General features: G+C 41.3%; 1 protein-coding gene across 3 annotated transcripts in view; it reads left to right on the top strand.

Annotated features, from left to right (window-relative positions):
- The window catches only part of ppp4r2b (protein phosphatase 4, regulatory subunit 2b), a 55819-nt gene that overhangs the window by 10976 nt on the left and 22422 nt on the right, over positions 1 to 22421 (top strand). For 2 of the 3 annotated variants that reach the window (XM_048547813.2, XM_048547812.2), the window contains exon 3: positions 21444 to 21614. The exons of the other annotated variant lie outside the window; for it this stretch is intronic. In XM_048547813.2, the coding sequence (XP_048403770.2) occupies positions 21444 to 21614 (171 nt within the window). The remainder of the gene's footprint in view (positions 1 to 21443; positions 21615 to 22421) is intronic. 3 annotated transcript variants of the gene reach the window in all.

The following is a 22421-nucleotide window of genomic DNA, read 5'->3' as shown; positions in this document are numbered from 1 at the left end:
TTCACTTCATCTTATTTTACATGAGTGACCCTGATTTTTAAAGTGAAGCTGAGTTCGAGATCCTTCCATGAGCAATCAGGTAAGGCAATGGGTCAAAGTGGTGCCATCAGCTGCAGTAGAGAAAATGGTCAGCCTGGGACCTTGCTCAGTTATTATTGAGTAAGCCATCAGAAATTGGATAAAGAAAAGGTCTGTGTTACTGATGACAGTGAACTTCTGCAAGAGAGAAAGTTGGTAACTACGTAGATCCCTGAAAGTTGCCACCCAGGTTGATAGGGCTGTTTAAAAAGGCATACGGTGTGTTAGGTTTTATTGGTAGGGGGATTGAGTTTCAGAGCCATGAGGTCATGTTGCAGCTGTACAAAACTCTAGTGTGGCCATACTTGAAGTATTGCGTACAGTTCTGGACGCCGTATTGTAGAAATGGTGCAGAGGAGTTTTACCAGGATGTTGCCTGGTGTGGAGGGAAGGTCTTATGAGGAAAGGCTGAGGGACTTGATGCTATTTTCGTTCAAGAGAAGAAGGTTAAGAGGTGACCTGATAGAGACATGCAAGATGATTAGAGGATTAGATAGGGTGGACAGTGAGAGCCTTTTTCCTCGGATGGCGATGGCTACCACGAGGGGACGTAGCTTTAACTTGAGGAGTGATAGATATAGGACAGATGTCAGAGGTAGATTCTTACTCAGAGTAGTAAGGGTGTGGAATGCCCTGCCCGCAACAGTAGTAGATTCGCCAAGTTTAAGGGCATTTAAATGGTCATTGGATAAACATATGGGTAACAACGAAATAGTGTAGGTTAGATGGGCTTCAGTTTGGTTTCACAGGTTGACCAACATCGAGGGCTGAAGGACCTGTAATGTTCTATGTTCTATGTATGTTGATTAATGTAAAGAAATATTTGAGACTTTGTGTATGGCAGCTAAAGACATTCGTTTGAAAGTAATAAGCACCAGTGTTCAGGTGTTCCCGGCAGATCTCGAGCCTCATGAGAGTTTCAGCTTTGCACCTGAGTAGCTATTTCTTTAATAATATGGTGCCGTTCCCTCGAACCATAGAATAATAGTCAGAGGAGACCAATGGTTTATCTTCCCTTTGTCAACTGTTTCACCGTTATCCATGTAATCTAATTCCTGCAATCTTTCAAAATAGTCGTTTTAAATTGTAAACTCCTACAGTGCGGAAGCAGGCCGTTCGCTCTACACCCTTCTCTGAGGTGCATCCCACTCAAACCCAACCCTCTACCTTATCCATGTAATCCTGCCTAATTTAGCTTTTGACATTTCCCAAGATGAATCCTCTGAGCCTGCATATCCCTGGACCCTGGGCAATTTAGTACGGGTAATCCATAACCTGCACATCAATGACTGTGGGAGGAAACCAGTGCAAACACGACAATGTGCAAACTCCACGCAGACGGTTGCTCAAGGGTAGAATTGAACCTGGGTCCCTGGCACTGACATAGCAGTACTAACCATTGAGTCGCCATGCCATTCTGTGTCACTGGGTGAGTAATGCAGAACTCTGGACTGTCTATACTCGGAAACATTTCTTTTTCTATACTTTTTATCAAAAACCGTTTAATGTTTTGAACCCTTTACTCAATCTGTCCTTAACTTTGCCTGTTCCATGAAGAACAAGTTGTGTTTGTATCATCTCTCCACTAAGTCAAGGCCTTGATCTGATAATGTTCAAGTAAAAACTCTTTGAAACCATCTCTAAAGCCTTGATATCCTTCTTGAAGCGTGATGCCCAGAGCTGAACAAACTTGGCCAGTGGGGTTGGAGCTAGCCTTTTATGAAGGTTTACCATAATCATCTTGCTTCTGTACATGTGTTGTCCATTTGAGATTTTTATAGGCTTTTTATTTATCTGTCCACCTTGAAAGATTCATCTGCATGCATCCTTGGCGTCACAGTTCCTGAATGCCTTTTAAACATTATACCATTTAGGTCATATTTCCGAATCTCCCTCTTCCTATCAACATAGAATAACTCTCAGATCTTGAAACTCCTTGCTATCCTCCTCATCGTTTTATAGGTTTCCAAGTTTGAAATTTTTGTACCCATATTTGGATCCCAAATCCAATTTGTTAAATACAAAGAGAAATTGACTTAGTAATGACCACATTGATTATTTTCCTCCATTCCAAAAAAAAATTCGCCCTTAATGACTCGTCATTTTGTCCTTTAGCCAATTACATATCCAGGCTGCCACTGATCTAATTATCTTATGGGCTTTAAATCTGTTCCGAAGTCAAACTCCTTTTGAAATGCCAAGCACACTACCTTAGCATTTCTTTCCAATGCCACTGTAAGTTCATCTGATAGGATCTGCATTCAACACAACTGTGTTGACATTTATTTAATAGTTGATATAGTACTTTTCCAAGTGCCTGTTCATTTTGTCCTTTATTGCATCTAAATGTTTCTCTTCTACCGTTGATAAGATGAGTCTATCCTTTTTATCTTCCATATTTAACAATAGCACAATATTTACGATCTTTAACCGAGTGTCCTCTATCTGAGAATAAATCCACTTCAGACCAGGGTGACTTCAATTTGAGGACTAACAACTTTTGAATTTCATACATTTAATTTTTACCTTTGACAACATTGCAAGTGCAAGTTAGTTCTTGACTAATAATGTTGACCTTGCTCACATAATATATCAGCGAAGAAATGACAATATTTGTAAGGAACCAATGCAATGATACGCTGGCAAAATCATCTGATGAGTTAGTATGGCATCTGCGTTGGGCAGTATTCTTGTATTTAGTCAGAAAAGTAGCTTTGAATAGCATTAAAGTTTTAGTTACTTAATTGGACAATATCACTTATGATTAGAGATAACGAAGTGTGGAGCTGGATGAACACAGCAGGCCAAGCAGCATCTCAGGAGCACAAAAGCTGATGTTTCGGGCCTAGACCCTTCATCAGAGGGGGATGGGAAGAGGGTTCTGGAATAAATAGGGAGAGCGGGGGAGGCGGACCAAAGATGGAGAGAAAAGAAGATAGGTGGAGAGGACAGTATAGGTAGGGAGGGGATAGGTCAGTCCAGGGAAGACGGACAGGTCAAGGAGGTGGGATGAGGTTGGTAGGTCGGAAGTGGAGGTGTGGCTTGAGATGGGAGGAGGGGATGGGTGAGAGGAAGAACAGGTTAGGGAGGCAGAGACAGGCTGGTCTGGTTTTGGGATGCAGTGGGGGAAGGGGATGAGCTGGGCTGGTTGTGGGATGCGGTGCGGGAAGGGGAGATTTTGAAGCTGGTGAAGTCCACATTGACACCATTAGGCGGCAGAGTTCCCAAGCGGAATATGAGTTGCTGTTCCTGCAACCTTCGGGTGGCATCATTGTGGCACTGCAGGAGGCCCAAGATGGACGTGTCATCTGAAGAATGGGAGGGGGAGTTAAAATGGTTCGCGACTGGGAGGTGCAGTTGTTTATTGTGAACCGAGTGGAGGTGTTCTGCAAAGCGGTCCCCAAGCCTCCGCTTGGTTTCCCCAATGTAGAGGATACAGTATACCACATTGGCGGATGTCCAGGTGTACCTCTGCTTAATATGGAAAGTCATCTTGGGGCCTGGGTTGGGGGTGAGGGAGGAGGTGTGGGGGCAAGTGTAGCACTTGCTGCGGTTGCAGGGGAAGGTGCTGGGTGTGGTGGGGTTGGAGGGCAGTCTGGAGCGAATAAGGGAGTCACGGAGAGAGTGGTCTCTCTGGAAGGCAGACAAGGGTGGGGATGGAAAAATGTCTTGGGCGGTGGGGTCGGATTGTAGATGGTGCAAGTCGGAGGATGATGCATTGTATCCGGAGGTTTGTGGGGTGGTGTGAGAGAACGAGGGGGATCCTCTTTGGGCGGTTGTGGCGGGGGCGGGATGTGTTGTGGGAGATGCCGTCAAGCGTGTTCTCGACCACTGCGGGGGAAAAGTTGCGGTCCTTGAAGAACTTGGACATCTGGGATGTGCGGGAGTGGAATGCCTCATCGTGGGAGCAGATGCGGTGGAGGCGGAAGAATTGGGAATAGGGTGGGAGGAAGTGTATTGTAGGTAGCTGTGGGAGTCGGTGGGCTTGAAATGGACATCAGTAACTAGCTGATTGCCTGAGATGGAGACTGAGGGGTCCAGGAAGGTGAGGAATGTGTTGGAGATGGCCCAGGTGAACTTCAGGTTGGGGTGGAAGGTGTTGGTGAAGTGGATGAACTGTTTGCCGCCTCTTGCTCCCCAGAGGAGCTCACTGATACAGTCATCAATGTAACGGAGGAAGAGGTGGGGTTTGGGACCTGTGTAGGTGTGGAAGAGGGACTGTTCCACGTAACCTACAAAGAGGCAGGCATAGCTGGGGCCCATGCGGGTGCCCATGGCCACCCCCTTTGTCTGTAGGAAGTGGGAGGAATCGAAAGAGAAGTTGTTGAGGGTGAGGATGAGTTTGGCGAGGTGGACTGGTCGGTCCTGTGGGACGGGAAGAAGCGGAGGGCCTTGAGGCCATCTGCATGTGGAATACAGGTGTATAGGGACTGGACGTCCATGGTGAAAGTGAGGTGTTGGGGGCCAGGGAACTGGAAGTTGTGGAGGGCGTGGGTGGTGTCACGGACGTAGGTAGGGAGTTCCTGGACCAAAGGGGAGAAAATGGAGTCGAGGTAGGTGATGAGTTCGGTGGGGCAGGAACAGGCTGAGACAATGGATCGACCAGGACAGGCAGGTTTGTGGATTTTGGGAAGGAGATAGAAACGGGCCGTGCGGGGTTGGGGAATAATCAGGTTGGAGGCTGTGGGTGATGAGGTCCCCTGAGGTGATGAGGTCATGAATGGTGTTGGAGATGATGGTTTGGTGCTCGGGGATGAGGTCATGATCAAGGGGGCGGTAGGAGGTGGTGTCGGAGTGTTGGCGTTTGGCCTTGGCGATGAAGAGGTCAGTGCGCCATATTACCACTGCGCCACCCTTGTCTGCAGGTTTGATGGTGAGGTTGGGGTTGGAGTGGAGGGCTGCCCGTTCTGTGGGGGAGAGGTTGGAGTGGGTGAGAGGGGTAGAGAGGTTGAGGCGGTCTCCCCTCCCCCCACTGCATCCCAAAACCAGCCCAGCCTGTCTCTGCCTCCCTAATCTGTTCTTCCTCTCACCCATCCCTTCCTCCCATCTCAAGCCGCACCTCCATTTCCTATCTACTAACCTCATCCCACCTCCTTGACCTGCCCGTCTTCTCTGGACTGACCTATCCCCTCCCTACCTATACTGTCCTCTCCACCTATCTTCTTTTCTCTCCATCTTCGGTCCGCCTCCCCCTCTCTCCCTATTTATTCCAGAACCCTCTTCCCATCCCCCTCTCTGATGAAGGGTCTAGGCCCGAAACATCAGCTTTTGTGCTCCTGATATGCTGCTTGGCCTGCTGTGTTTATCCAGCTCCACACTTTGTTATCTTGGATTCTCCAGCATCTGCAGTTCCCATTATCTCTCATCACTTATGATTACACTGTCCTGTAAGCTATCATCACTTCAGCCTGCCTTTTGTTTGAGGTTGGGACATTGACTATTCTGTTTTTACTTTACCTTAGCATACAAGGGCTTCAGAAGCTGAGTTTTGTATTTGTGTTGTTTATTTTGTTGCAGGTAAACATGATTGTTTTTGCTTCTTTTCGACAACATTTAACACCAGTGACAAGCCCCTTGTTCTTTGACTATGTCCAACCTGCAATGACTTGTGCTATCTGTGCCATCTTTAGACTAGCACCAAAATTAATCATGTGGCTGCATTATCAGTGTAACCCCTGTGTGTAATGAGAATTCACTTTATCAGCAGCAGGATGGAAAGTGGATCATTCCAATAAGATATTTACTTTGTTTGAAAAGCATATTGTCAGTAGGTCTGTTTCATAAATTAGTTTGAAAGTCTCAGTGACTTTTTTTACATGTGCAGTTTGACGTTTGAAGGAGTAATTAGACAACTGCAGTATCCCAGATTGGTCAGTACATTAAAATACATGATAGCTTTGAGCAGAAGTTTGTGTTTGACGACATGTTTCAAACTATTTATTTACTGAGAGAAACTTTGCTAGTGTTGGAAGAAATGGCTTAGTGGCCTTTTTTAGTCGGGTATAGCTTTTACGAGCAGTTTGCTGAAATGACAGGAAAATGGAAGAGTTCATGTCTGAACTTAATTTTGTTCTCTCACTCCTCCAGAGTGCAAAATGGAATATGACTTTTCAGCAATTCTACTGGAAAATGCCTCCATAATTTTCCTCTATTTGATTAAGTATGTGATGTCTGATAAGCCCTCATCGGTAAATAAATGTGTTTTCTTGAGGTGATAGGGTGAAAATTAACCCTGTTGAGTAGTTTGAATGTGATAGGTTAACTGCCAATTCCCTGATCTATTAATTGGTGTCTATAAGTGGTAAAGTTCTCAGTGTAACCTTAGCTGTCCACTATAGTTCATCCTCATTCCATCTAAAGGTGTTGTGTTCTCTGTGTAGCTAATTCTGGCCATTGCCACCAATTTTCCTGGACGCCCAACACCACCTTGAAAGTGCTTCCTCTTCCACAAATCCTCCTGAAGATTCTTCCACCCCACCACCCCCTGGACCCACAGTGGTCGTTGTTTCCCTCTCCTTGACATTCTTGATGTCAGCTACACAAATGTTAGCTGATAAATGACACATAGCCTTCCCACCACATCTATTCTTGACATTGCATGGCACTGCTACCAAGACACTGGATATTACCATTGTTGTGACAAAAATACCACTTTCAAATGAGCAAAAATTTTGGTTGAGTATATACAAAACAGCAGGGTTCAGCTACCCAAGCATCTCGTTCAACTGCACAAAGATGGTAAGTGCATATTCATAATGCTCAACTTCTTGTTCCCCCAAAACAGTTTCACAAGATCTTCTCATTAGCAATTTGGCATCATGTGATTACTGTTTAATGTTTTTGGGTATTGCTTTTCACATCACAAACATGTAACTACATAATATCATGTTTAACTGAATATTATTGTTGCATATTTTACCACTACAGTCTCTTGTTTTAAACCCCTGATAGGGCCAACCAAGGGCCTCACGTGCAACATGGCAGCCTCCTGTGATAAAGGTGATTTGTAATCAGATGATGTGGTTGTTGCCACATTCCAGTCTTCCATCCTATCCATCACAACATCACTGGGTACTGCAAATTTAATTGCCTTGATGGCATTTCTGAGAGGGCTAACATGGCATTATAGCTGAATTCTTTCTGATGCATTTCAAGGTATTGCAGGAGCAGCTGGTGTTGTAATTTTGTGCATCTGTAGAGAGAAAGCAGAGTTAAGATTTTGAGTCCACTAACCATGTTTGGAAGAAGGGTTACTGGATATGAAAAATTAACTCTGCTTTCTCCCCATTGATGCTGCCAGACCTGATGAGTTTCAGCAGTTTTTTTTCTTACAAATACCTTCTCTTGGTTTGGGACTTAGTGGTTTTAATATAATAATAGGTTTAATCCTTCCCTTATTACTTAAGGCTGTAAATGCATGTTTCTTTTTCCTTGGGCTGTGAGTTGGTGTGTGGGACACTGAGAAGTTTAATACTACGAGAATGACTGTCACTGTGTTGCTAAGTTAGTCAGTCAGGCAGTTGTCCAATTTTGGCACAAGCACCAGTGTTAGTTAAGAGAACTTTGTAGCTCATGAGTGCTTTGGTCCCTAAAGGTCTGCCCATTGACTCCCTTGCTGAATGGGCTGATCTATCTTAAGTGGGCCTTAATATTTGATTTGTCATCTTGTCTGGGAGGTTGATACCTCCACTAGTGATTGAACTAGCTCATGTTTGACTTCTCCTAATATTAAGTTTTCCAGCCTAACCCATGCTGCCGTATAGTTCTGTGCGATTCCCAAGGCTTATCAACTGTATGTTTATGTATTTAATGTGTTACTGTCAGATCACTTGAATGCTTTGGTGAGTGCCATCAATTTTGCTGCCGGACAGAGTTTGCTTTGTCTAGTGCTCCTTATTGTACTGTTGCTTTTAATTTTACATTGGCTCAGTCCTGGGTGTCCAGTCCATCATCTTTGAGAGCCATCCACAAAAGCTTTTTCCGTTCTCCTTACAAAGGGATGTCCCTGATTTTGCAGTTTTTTTTTGTTTTCAATCAGTGTTTTAGTATGGACTTTTTTTTGTGCTCCTGAGATGCTGCTTGGCCTGCTGTGTTCATCCAGCTTCGCACTTTTGTTATTTTAGTATGGACTTCCCTCTTTTGACAAGTTCCTTCATCTAAGTCGCCCCCCCACATTCTCATTGTCTACACAGACCTGCCTTTGAGAATCAAGGCAATGTCTGATGCAGCTCTATGGCTATGTGATACAGATTTTAATTTGCCTATATTTAGCAGTCCTGCCAGATTGTGTCAGATATGTAAGTGAATGTAAAGTGAACAGCAGATGTTCTATTTTCCCGCTAGGGTAGGGGATTTGAAGACTAGGGGGCATATTTTTAAGGTGAGAGGAGAGAGATTTAAGAAAAGACATGAGGGGCAATTTTTTTCTCACTTGTTCAAGTGTGGGTCGAACTTAGAGGAAGTGCTGCATAGGATATGGTTATAATGTTAAAAAGACAGTTGGATAAGTGCATGATTAAGTAATATTTGGAGGGATATGGGCTGTGCGCAGGAAGGTGAGACTAGTTTAGGTTGGGATTTTGGTGACATGGATTAGTTGGACAGAAGGGTCTGTTTCCAGGGTCTGGATGACTGACTTCCTTGTCCTTCTCCACTGGTTCACTAACCCACTCTGGATTACGCTTCCTAGGTAGTACTGTGCGGTTATGGACCTGTGGTAATCCTACATCTGTTGGGAGAGTGTAGGTTGTCATGCGTCTCCATGCTGCTGCATAGGGCCTGCATTACAATAACTTACATTGTCACTACACAAATGGATCAATATGTCCATGTCAGCAATCTGCAGCTACTGTGTTGACCAGTGCCTGATTCATGTGTATGGTTTTTCCTGGTCCTTCACCACTGTTTAGTTCTAAGGAGTTGAGCCCTTCCTTCACTAGACTCTGGATTTTTCCAATAATGTCAAATTTGAGTTAATGTTCCAGCCATTAACGATGAGTCCTAAAACTTTCTTGACTCTACATTCATGGTTTGGGACACAGGCAATTGCAGCACTATGTAACCCTTGGAAGAACGTTTGTCCCAATTACTGAACCACAAATTGTCAAATCTGTCCTCCTTCATAATTGATTTTGAATATGGCTCTTTGTAGGGCATCCAAGACATAGATGTGAATTCACTGATATCTGCTCTCAATCTTAGCTACAATGAAGTGACTGTCTGCATATTGCAAAACATTATTACCATAGAAGCGCAGATCCGCTGTTGTCTTGACTGAATTCATTACTTAGTTGAACATACATTGGCTGTTGTGGGATCCTTGTGAAAATCGTTGTGCAATATTGGTCTGTGTATTGTGCAGAAATAAAAAAATAGGAGCTGAGGCAGGCCATTCAGTCTAGTGAGTGTGCTCTGCCATTCGGTGAGATTATGCCTGATCGGATAATCCTCATCTCTATTTTGCTGTGTATTCCTATCACCCTTGGTATCCTTACTGAGTAAAAAGCTGTCCATCTCAGCTTTGAATGTATCCAACATGCGTGCCTTCCGTTGTGAAGGCTGATGTAATCTATTTATTCAACTCCTCTTCAATTTTCTAGTTTCCTCTTGTTTTCTCAGCCTCATTCTCCAAGGGGCCAATGTTCACTTTGGCTTTGTTCTTATAATTTTTTTAACTCATTGGAATGTATATTTGCTGTGAACCTTGGGCTATTTTCTTTACCATTTTCCGCGATTACTTTTGCTGAACTTTCCCCTATTTACTCCAGCCTCCTCCACACTCATTCCTTTGTAACTACTTCTATTGAAACTTAGCATAACTGTTTTCTGACTTGTCAAACTTCCCTCCTTTTCAGACTCAATGCTAAATTCTACCATGTCCTGGAACTGTTTCTTCTGGGATCTTTTTCTCTGACATCAACCTGCCTCATTGCGCATCACCAGATCCATAGTAGCCTGATTGCTGGCTGAATCGTTAACACGCTTTTCTAGGAGCAGAAAAAGGAAAATGGTGGAAAAGCTCAGCAGGTCTGGCAGCATCAGTAGAGAGAAAGCAAATGTAACATTTTGTGTCCATGACCTTCTTTCAGAAGAGCTCTGAAGAGTCACTGGACGCGAAATGTTAATTCTGCTTTCTTTCCACTGCTGCCAGATTTGTGCTTTTCCAGCAATTTGATTTTTCTGTTTTCCAGCATCCATAGTTCTTTGGTATTTTGTATACTCTTCTAGGAAATTGACCTGAATACATTGAATTCTTCCTCATGGCTATCTCTGCTAAATCTGACTATCCAAATTTACATCGAGGAAAGCCACCCATGATTAATGTGCAGCCTTTGTCACACACCTTCATTATCTCCTAACATTGCTAGGACTGGCTGGCTTGAGTTGTAAGGATAGGCTGGGACTTTTCCTCTTGGAATGTAGGATGTTGACGAGTGACCTTGGAGGCTTATGAAACCATGACGGGCATAGATAAGGTGAATAGCAAAGATTTTTTCCCTAGAACGGGGGAGTTCAAAACAAGGGTGCATAATTTTTATGTGAGAGGAGAAAGATTTTAGATGGGACTTGAGGGGCAGCTTTTTCATGCATAAGTAGTTTGTATGTGGAATGAACTGTCAGAGGAAGTGGTACGTGCAAGTTAGAACCACTTAAGTCATATGGGCTAGTACATGAATATGAAAGGTTTAGAGGGATATTGGCCAAATGCAGGCAAGTGTGAATAGTTTAGTTTGGGAAACCTGCTTGGCATGGATGAGTTGGACGAAAGGTCTTTTTCCGTTGGATGGCAATATCACTTTACGACTCTGTTCTACTGTATAGCTAAAGTTAGGGTGGACCCATGAATTACAGCACCATCATTTTCACTTTATTTCTTATTCCACTTTGTTGTACTGTTCAGAAGCTCATTTTTTGCTAGCATGCTTATCCCATCCCATGCCAACAATGCTGCCCCATCAACCTTTCCTTCCCTGTCTTTTCAAAACATCGCTAATGACCCGAATAAAATTTTCAGCTTTGAACTCCTTTTAACCATATCACATTAACGGTTGTAAGATCATATGTGCTGTTAACTCATTTATTTTGTTCTGAACAACTGTACATGTTCAAAATTGGTCATTAATTTTGCATTTTTAATCATTTTTCCCTTTTTGACCCAGTTTACTGCTGTTTTAGTATTCGTACGTTCTGCTGTTTTCATTTCACTTTATTATCTAAATAATTGACTTAAAAGCTGCCATACCCTCTTGCTTTGTAAGCCCACTCATTGCCCCTCTCCAAAAGCATATTAATTTAAAACCTACTCTGCAGCTCTACTTATTTGATAAGCAATTAAAATGGTCCTTACATGGTTCAATTGAAGCCTATCCCACTGGAGCAGCTCCCTTTTAATGTAGTACTGGTGCCACACTCCATGAACTGAAACCCATTTTACCCACATCAATCTTTGAGCCACTCATTAAATTCCTTGACTTTATTTACCTTATGCCAGTTTGCCCAATGCTCAGATAGTAATCCAGAGATTATCACCTTGAAGGGTCTGCTTTTTAATTTAGCTCTGGAATGTTCAAAAACTTGCAGTAAAATTGCCTTCCTAATCAATGGCACCAATGTGAATAACAATTACTAGTGCTGTCCCCGAGTTCTTTTCCAGTCCTGAGAAGATGTCTGTAACCCTGACACCAGGTAGGTGACACAGCCTTTTGGACTGTCAGCTGCAGGAGGGCATTTCATCCCCATGAGTATCTGACCCCTAAAGCAACTGATTCCTATTTCCTCTCATTTGAATGGCTGCCTGTGCCAAGATGCTGTGATCACTCATCTGCTCTAGAGTCTGCACTGCCATTCTTTCAGATTGTAAGGACCTTGTAACTGTTTCAGCAATTGCTGGGGCATTTGCTCTTGGCCTTCCTCCTATTTCAGTCCCGACTCCTTTCCATCCTCTTACTTTTAAAATCTTTTCATTGCCAGCGCTGGCAAATTCCACTGCTCCTCTTGTTTCCATTCTTAAGTTGCACAGTAGTATTATGCTCCACCTCGTGGCTGAAGTTGGTTGTGTTGTAGTTCTTGAATTCAGCAGCTACCTGTATTGATCTACCCCTGCCGCTAGATGGTGCTTTGGACAATTAACATTTTATCAAGTGCCTAATTTTAACATTTATTTACAATATTTGCATTTGTTTTTCTAACTTTTAAACCTTTTAAAAGGTTATTTAGTTTATGATGAAGTTTGGTACCGAGAGGTCCTAAAGTACCAGACTGTTTCTTTTTATATTTAGGTTATTTTAGTTTGCATGGTCGTACATAAAACTGCATAGGTACCTGAGGTACGTTGAGGTCCAACTTGCACATTGTATATTTTTCCTGGACAAGAAATATCCATGAAAAATCCCAGTTTTAATGTTGATGTGTCTGGGAATCTATGATCGTCATGATTTTCAGGAACATAAATACAACTTTAAATAAAGTTTTACTGTATCATTTCTGTCTTTTTGATCTGTATACTACACCCGTAATCTATCTTTTAGATTTTACTTGCTATATTGTATTTCTGATCTGTAAGTGGTGCCATATTGTCCACTTATTGAAAACTTATGCTCTTCCTTTCAATTTCTGTCCCATGGAAATATGCTTGTCTTGCATAATTTTGACATCAGTGCTTTAGCCTTGTTGTTCTTTGTTTTTTGCACTTTACTTGATATACATTAGGCTAGAGGATGGCCCAACAGATGCTAGTTTCTAACAACAAGTTGGAAAGCTCAGCTTTCCAGTTTTAATTATGCACACAATTAGTGAAAAGTCATTTGGCCATCCAAAGCTATTCTGCCATTCGGGAAGATAGTGGTTGGTCTGTTTTGAATTCCACTTTCTTATCTATCTTCGTTAACCTTTGCCTAATGAGAATCTATTTACCTGTGCCTTTAAAAATCTTCTGACCCCAACCCATTGCCTTCTGAGGTAGAGCTAAAAGTTGCACAATGCTCAGAAAAAGAATTCTGATCTCCCAAAAGGGTGACCCACCATGTCTCCTAATTCTGGATTCATCTGCATGAATAAATGTTCTTTCCATGTCTGTCTCATCAAGACCTTTGAAGAAAATCACTCCTGGCTCCTCTTAAATTCTAGTGAAAAGTCCACAACCTGTCATAATTTTTTTGTCAAGATACTGTTTTCTCCAGTATTAATCTAGTAAACCTCTGAGTCACCTCCAGTGCATTTACAGCCTTCCTTAAATAAGCAGACTGATACTGCAACTGGTGAGATAACACATCGAACGTGCTTCATTCATACATGTCTTGTATGAATGAAGCACAACGTCCTTTAATGTTTGATTTATAGAACATAGAACATAGAACAGTACAGCACAGAACAGGCCCTTCAGCCCACAATGTTGTGCCGACCATTGATCCTCATGTATGCACCCTCAAATTTCTGTGACCATATACATGTCCAGCAGGCTCTTAAATGACCCCAATGACCTTGCTTCCACAACTGCTGCTGGCAACGCATTCCATGCTCTCACAACTCTCTGCGTAAAGAACCTGCCTCTGACATCCCCTCTATACTTTCCACCAACCAGCTTAAAACTATGACCCCTCGTGCTAGCCATTTCTGCCCTGGGAAATAGTCTCTGGCTATCAACTCTATCTATGCCTCTCATTATCTTGTATACCTCAATTAGGTCCCCTCTCCTCCTCCTTTTCTCCAATGAAAAGAGACCGAGCTCAGTCAACCTCTCTTCATAAGTTAAGCCCTCCAGTCCAGGCAGCATCCTGGTAAACCTCCTCTGAACCCTCTCCAAAGCATCCACATCTTTCCTATAATAGGGCGCCCAGAACTGGACGCAGTATTCCAAGTGCGGTCTAACCAAAGTTTTATAGAGCTGCAACAAGATCTCACGACTCTTAAACTCAATCCCCCTGTTATCTTAGTAAAACATTGCATCCCTTCAGCTGCCTTCATTACTTGCTGTACTTGCATGTTTTTTATGAATCAAGCACTAAAATACCCACATCACACAACACCTCTGAATTCTGCAGTCATTCACTGTTTGTATTACTGTTTTCTCATTTTCCTGCCAAAGTGAACAGTTTCACATTTTCCAATGATACTCTATTTACCCACTTACCTAACCTAACTGTATCAGGCTGCATCTTGTTGGTTTTCACAGCATGCTTTCCCACCTATCTTATGTCATTTGCAATTTTAACTATCTTTCTGATTAATGCTCCAGTTGCTTTTGAGTTACCAGGTGATTGAAATGGATAGAGTTTTTCTGATGATTGTAGTGGTAGGGGTTAATTGTAGTTGTGTTGAAGGCTAAGTTGACTTTGGGGCAATGGTGAGCAATAATCATGTTAGATTTTAAGCATTTATTTAGGGTTCAGAATTACTTTTGAAGGCAAAACTTGGTCTTGGGGTGGTGTGGTGGCTCAGCGATTTATGTCTGCTCCCTCAATGCCAGGGACCTGGGTTTGACCCCAGACCTGAGGCTGGAATTTGCGCATTCTCCCTGCCTTTGCATGGATTTCCTCTGGGTGCTTTGGTTTCCTCCCACGGTCCGAAGATGTGCAGGTTAGGTGGATGAGCTATAGGAAATGCAGAGTTACAGGGATGGGATAGCAGGGTGGGTCTGGGTCTCTGCTCTTCAGAGGAGTGGCGTGACTTGAAGGGGCGAATGGTCTGCTTCCACACTATGGATTCTGTTGCACAGAATTTTCAAGGTGGAAATCCTATTAGTGAGTGCCAATGATAATCACCATTAGAGGACTAATATTCTCTACCTACTTGTTCCTGTATATTGCGTGTCTAGGTAGCTCTTTTCATGCTCTAATTTACTGTTCTGATCAACCTCACCAGTTATCTAGCCTGTAACTCAGCTTTGTGCAACTATATGCTTTTCTTTAAGTTTGAAGCTACTCTTCAGATGGTTGGTGCTCCCCTTAGAATTTTTATTTATGCTATGAGTATACTTAATCTGAGTACATTGAAAAACCTCCTTTAATGCCTGTCACTGCTTCTCTATTAGCCTGATATCCCAGTTCACTTCACATAGCTCGGTGGCCATGTAGACACTCGGTTAAGATTAAAATATTGCCTTAGACCAGTCTCATCCCTTTCAAACAATGTAAAATTCAATCATATTGTGATCACTGCTACCTGTAAGATGTCTTTACTGTGGTCTTGAAAATATCCTGTCATATTACATTTTAACCTAGTCTTGTATATTATGATCCTGGCTAGTGTTATTACTGGTGGACGAGTCAGATTCCAGACTGAAACACAGCTAGTTAGATTGTGGTTTGGTTTCAACAAAATGGTACCTCGCTGAAGCACAAACATTCAATGCTGGAGATTTTTCTTTAAATAATATAACCTCTTTATGAACAAAAGAAAGAAAGCAATAATAGAATAAACTAAGGTAGCTACTTATAGTGCACATTGAAAAAAAATTTAAACACACATCAGTACAAGTCTGTAGCACTTCTATGCATTACAAAAGAAAGCCACTTTTAAAGTGCCTCAAAACACACCTCTGGTCAAGTGTTCACACCAGAGACCTTATCTGTTAACACCTTGGTAGATTTAAGTCAGTTATGACTTCATTTTACGAGATTGCACCTGCAGCTAGCCTATTCCTGGAGCTGTTATATATCTGAGCTTAAAAGTACTCAGTTTTCAGTAGGATTTGGGTTTTACCTCAACACTTATGGCCATTAACTCTTGACTGTAAGGTGATCGAGGTGCAGTATATTCTTCCCTTTTCAGCAGCACTACTGTCGACCCTGCCTTCATGCAAGGACTTTGCAGGGCTGTTTAAAACTCCAAGTAAAACCAAAAATGCATGCACTCTTAGCTATAGGTGTTTCCCTTGAACTTAATGAACACAAAGCCACACTAATTCGAAAGGTAGTCCACAAAGTCGGTTTTAGAATAAATCACCCTGGTTACAGAAATACTGACAAGTTGTTAATTAACTTCTGAAACAGGAAAATCCACGTCTGTCTCTAACCAGAATCCAAGAACCCAGACTTGCAGTAAGTTTGAAAATGTACATAGAAATTACATCATCTCTGATCTGGTCGTTTCTGAACCATGCTGCTGTAAAAACATTCGATGATAATATTAGCTTCAATGTGGCATTCAATCTGATTTCTTTTCAATGTGTACCGAAGTTTAAATTACCCATAATTTTTTGCTGTCCCTTAATCATAGGCTTCCAGCAATTGTTTTGTGCTTCCTTTGCCACGTTTGCTATTTGGGGGCATGTAGTTTACCCGGCAAATTACTACTTTGCTGTGCTGCTCCTTACCTCCGCCAAAACTGATTCTCCATTCTGATCTCCTGAAACAAGATCATTTCGAACAATTGTCAAAACCATCTTCACTTAGGAGTATTATACCTCTGTGACTTGGCTTCCTTTTATTTATAAAGTCTCGTGCCCCTCAATATTCAAACCTAATCCTCCACTTTCTGCAACTTGTAATGGCTGTCGTCATTTTATTTGCTTCAATGTGTACTATCCTAAGCCTAAAGAAGATTGAAACATCATGACTGGTGCCTCTGCAGTTTTCCCTCTTTCCCTCACTACCCTTGAATGCTTCTTATGGTTGTGATGTCTTATAAACTAAGTCCATCAGTTTATCCATTCCCTGACCAATTTCAAATTCAAGTATCTGAGTTAGTTCTTTCAGGATCTGAGAAGCAATAACCAACTTGGCAAAGACAGCAAAGTAAGATGTGCGAATAATCTTTTTGGACTCTAATTGATCACCCTCTTCCCTTTGTCAATCTTTTACTGTTTATTGGTCCATAGAAGAATTGGGATTTCCTTTTCCATTAGTTGTCAACTTCTTTTAATATTTATTATTTGTTTCTCTTACTTGCATTTCCACACCGTGTTTTGAACCTCTGTATTCAATCTTGTGTTTTTGTTATAGTAGCAATCTGATGTTTGTCCTAAACCTGATTTTTCTTCTTTAGTTTCGCCTGTTTCTCTCTTGTCATCCGAGGAGCTCTTTCTGGATGTATTTGTCCTTACCTTTCACCTTCATGGGAATGTACTCCTGCATCTGAACCTTTTGCGCTAAGAGCAGTCTTAACAACTATTGATGTCAATTTACAGGTCCAGATTTACTCCTGGCCTACAAGCGACTAGAAATGTGGAAACCCAGTCGTCTTGGAGAGTTGTAGCAGCACTGGTGAAAAGACTGAGTGCAAAATGAATATAAAAAATATAGGTCAAAATTCTAAAAGCTAACAATTCTGAAGTATATTCAGTGATAAAAGGGAGTGTTGCACATGTCAACAAGACGACAAGGTATTAAGGAAATGTCTGAATAGTTAGTAATTATTACCTTTTAGCATAGATTGCAGATCAGGCGTAGATTGTGTCTCTGGGAAAGTTATTTAGATTACCCGTTTCAGCTTGTTGGGGGTTGAAGTGTATCTGGATACATGTCTCCACAGGCTGCTCTTGCAAGCTTTTCCAGATAATGACCTAATCCTCTGATTTGATTGCTTCTATGCCCCTTCCTCTCTCTGGGTGTGACTACCCAAAACAACATGTACTGATAAGCTTCTGAGTGTGCATGAACAAAAGTAGAGAGGCATCTTGTCAGCAGGGTATTTGGTTTTCGGAGCACTATATGCAACTGTCGTTATGGAATTGCAGGTGTTGATTTGCTTTTACTGGTGTCCTCCGTATGGTGACACAATCTTTAACAAGCTTTTTACTTAAAATATGAATTTGACATTTAATACTGCCTTTCATTTGAACAAGTTTGTTTGAGCTGGACGATCAGATTGAGTTCACTCCTTAACCGGTTTTTACTTCTCCCAGTGAGGGTAATTGAATATTTAAAATCTGAAATGAATGCAATTGAGGAATCATCAATCTGTTAACTGCTGAATTTTATATATACAACATGCTAAGATTTTGCAATTTTCTTAGATGTTCTAAATGTAGCTTTGTAAAATAATGAAGAACAGAAAATGCTGTAAACATCTGCAAGAATTGATAGAATTGGCATTTAGGCTTGTAACCGTCATAAAAACAATTTTTTAAAAAGTCTGTGACTTGAGAATCTTCTTCAGGGAAGTTTAAAAAGTAGGTATGAGAGTTTGGTACACTAATTGTTTCATCACAGTTATTGGCTCAAAGCAGAATGATGAGTGAGGTCTGTCTTCCAAATATTTATTGCTTCTCCACAAGAAGAGAGGAGATGTTGTCTATTCGGATTGTGGAGGCTTTCTGCTGCTGTGTTGTTGACAAGTAGACAGTCCGCTTGTCCAGGAGCTAATCTGAGAGTTGTTATAATGAGCAGTACTGTCTCGTGAGTGGAACTGATTTGAAAAAAAAATTGACAAATATGAACTCCGATCATTGTCAGCTGTGAGCAGAGCCATTTCAGAGGAGGCAGAGTCAACCACATTATTATGAATCTTGAGTTGCATATAGGTAAGACTAGTGCAGATGACAGATTTTCTTTCTTCAAGAACATCAGAGAACCAAATAAGTTTTCATGACAATTGAGACTGGTGCCATGGTCATCATTAAACGAGCATTTAAAGAAATTTAATAATTGAAATCAGTTTACACCATTTATGAGATTCAAACCCCCGTCTAGGGTCAGTTGTCTGGCACTAATACCCCCCATACCAAAAATAAGCTGTGCTTGTATTCTTCCTGGAATTGTGCAGCACAACGAACAATGGAATTTGAGGTGTAATTGTTGGAGGCTTACTGGCATGGAAACTATTACTCTTGCCTTTTTATCCTGTAAACAACTGGGCAGTTAGTTAAAACTGAAACTTCCAGGAACCGGATCGCATTTGTGAGCATGTTATCTTTGTGGGAAATCACCTGTAATGAGTGTGTTTAAACACAATCTGATACTTGCTCAGGTCTCCTAATTATCAGCAGAAAGCTTTTAGTTATGGCTTGCCTGTTTCTTGCTCAAACAGTCCAGTTGAGATATGAAATAGGTTACTTTTTTCTGTTCATTAACTGTGTTGTGGGATGGGGAAACCCAAATATAAGTAAGCACACAAATGCAATTCAAGTAGTCAGACTTTATATTTTTTTGCGATTAAAGTGTTAGCATTGAAACTTAAACTAATCACATGTAAGGATTTATTAGGCAGGATCCCATGAACGTTTGCTCAGTGAAGTGACTCTTCATCCTCATGGAAATCCTATGATGCGGTTTGTCTTCTAATGTGCAGAATTATAGAGTTTAGATACGGCAGTGTCATTGGGCAGGTAATTCTGTCTCCATTTTAAAATGACCAGCCTCGTGGGTCCGATATTTGGATTTGGTGGTACTTGGAGTGAAAGAGCTATAGAGTCTCACAGCACAAAAACACACTTTGGCCCAACTAGTCCATGCCAACCATAATTCCAAACTGAACTAGTCATACCTGCTTGCTCCTGGCCCATATCCCTCTAAATCTTTCCTATTCATGTGTTTATTCAAAGTTGTAATTGTACCCACATCCTCTACTTCCTTAGGAAGTTCATTCCACACCTAAACCACCCTCTTTTTTTTTTTAGAAAAGGCCCTTCTTTAAATATCTTTCTCCTCTCACCTTAAAAATGTGCCCCCTAGCCATGAAGTCCCACATTCTAGAGAAAAGACAGCTACCATTAACTCTATCTGTAACTCTCATTATTTTATAAATTTTCTGTCAGGTCACCTCTGAACCTCTTTCATACCAGTGGAAAAAGTCACAATCTATCCAGACTTTCTTTATAACTCAAACCTCCCATACCTGGCAACATCCTCTTCTGAACTTTCTCCAGCTTGACAATATCCATCCTGTGACTGGGCGACCAGATTTGGATGCAGTATTCCAGAAGAGGCCTTAACAATGTCCTGTATAACCTCAATGATTTCTCAACTCCTATACTCAAAGGACTGAACAATGAAGGCATATGTGCCAAATGCCATTTTAATCATCATTTCTATATGTGATGCAAACTTTTAAAGAATTGTATATCTGCACCACTAGGTCCCTCTGTTCTACAATACTTCCCGTGGCCCTACCATTAATTGTATAAGCCTCTGCCTTGTTTGTTGTACCAAACTGTTTATCCAGAATTAACTCCATCTGCTATTTTTCAGCCCACTGACCCATTTCATCAAGATCTCTCCACAATCTTTCAAAACCTTCTATGCTATCGATTATGTCTGCAAATTTACTAACCATGCCTTCTATATTCTCATCCAAATCATTTATATAAATGACAAGCAAATAAGAATGCAGAACCGATCCCTGTGGAACACTGCTGGTCACGGGCCTCCAGTCTGAAAAGGAGCCCTCCACCATTACTGTCTCCTGCTGCTAAACCAATCATGTATCCAAAGCTCACCCTGAATCCCATGTCACCTAACTTTACTAATTAGTCTTTCATGTAGAACTGTTATTTGTGTTGAATATGACTACAGCCTGTGGAGACTTTGCCCAATTCCCTTTGGCAGTTGTATAAATCCTCCTTGATGCTGCACTTGATCTAAAAATTGCTTTGTAAATTGTGATGGAAAATAGTTTCACTTCTGTTCATCTGACATGGCAGTAGTTCCATGCAGCATGATAGACTGTGTCCTCCTTGTGGAGATGGAAGTGTTATTTCTGCAAGGACAGTGTACTGCTGATGATGTTATAGCTGTTGTGGATGACTACTTGTGCTAATCTTATACCTTTGCTACTTTGCGTTTCTCAAGTAGTGTTTAATACTGAGTCGTTCCTACTAATCAGGAAGTTTTCTTATGGCATGAGGCTTGACGTGGTCCAAGTTAATGTTGAAATCTAAGATTTGCAAACTGGGAATTTGGCCAACAGGCCATGCCTTGACTCTGAAAATATCAGGCAAGTTTTAGCACAAGACCCCACATGTTGATAAATTTGTAATGTTTGTCTTGGTCAGATGAGTCTGGTGTATCTGAATGCCAGATGTTTCTTTGAATTTGAATACGCAGTTAACGGTCAGTCAGTTGACCTGAAGTCACATCTAACTAGACTGGGTAAGATTGGCAGATTTCTTTACTGTAAATGACATGAGTATAGCATATGGGACTTGGTCGCTCTTCTGGTTTCATGGTCGCTGATGGTTTATCATTCCAGATTTATTTACTTGACTGAATTTTAAATTTCCCCAGCCGCTGTTGTGGGACTTGAACTCATGTCTCCGGATCATTAGTCCAGGCCTCTGGATAGCTAATCCAGTAACAGACCACTGTGCAACTGCACCCTTTGAGTGTATTCCGGAAGGTATTCTGTTGCCTAGTCTGATTAAAGATAAATTTATTCTTGACCTATCCTGTATTTGATGTACAGTAATTTATCCCTGCTTGTAATTTCAGGATTCCTTGGTCACAATTTAAAAGCTACTTTGTATTCAAATTGGAAAAAGTAATGGATGATTTCAGAGCCTCAGCCCCTGAACCCAGAGCTCCGCCCAATCCCAATGTGGAATATGTTCCTTATGAAGAAATGAAGAGCCGAATTCTTAAAATCGTTAATGGGTTTACGGGGTAAGTTGATCACTTGGCTTTTTCTTAAAAAAAACCTACTTAATTCATGTTGCATTCAAAATGTAGGAATTGTTGTACATATATTTTCTTGTTGCCTGTTCTACCAATTTAGCTAATTCATAAAATTTTTACACCCCTGCTTTCAAGGATTTTTTCAGTTTGTTTTGACAAAACTCGGTGCTATACTGAATTGTATACTTTATTTTTATTTTATTTGCACCTGAATAGATCACAGTGCTGAAGGTAAATTGCTGGTTAAGTTTCAACGAACAGTTTATTGCCCTTGAATAAGATGTGACTAATGGTCCATTTAGTGGATAACTGCTTCCGAGTGGCTCAATTTCACATGATGAACTTTGATTGCAGATAATTCCATTGCTTTGTGTATTCATTGTAGGTTATCTGTTATTGGGACTGGGTCTTCTTTAAAAAAAATTCTAACTTTTCTTTAGAGTTTTAGATATGGAAGCTTTGATCTTGTACTACTCATAGTCTGTCATACAGTTTAGCAGCATTATTTTAACCCCACATCTTTCCACCTGTCAAACTGTTCAAGGGAAACGTTGTACAAAGAATATTGTAATTATTATGTGAATTGAGTGTTCAAGACTTGATCTGATCCATATCTGTTCTCTGGTTATGAATTGGCCAATAAATTTGGCTATCACATTGAAGGGGAGGGCCTCTCAGGAGGTCGCAAGGGGCCTGGCTGAAACTAGAGGATCTTCCTTTGATTTCAAAGATGATGCTAAAATTGTGTTCGAGTGTTATGATGAATGCTGGTTACCATATCATAAAAATGAAGTG

The sequence above is a fragment of the Stegostoma tigrinum genome, chromosome 11 (assembly GCF_030684315.1).
Source record: "Stegostoma tigrinum isolate sSteTig4 chromosome 11, sSteTig4.hap1, whole genome shotgun sequence".
Lineage (NCBI taxonomy): Eukaryota > Metazoa > Chordata > Chondrichthyes > Orectolobiformes > Stegostomatidae > Stegostoma > Stegostoma tigrinum.
Note: the sequence above shows the minus strand (reverse complement) of the source record. Positions and strands in the feature narration are given on the sequence as shown.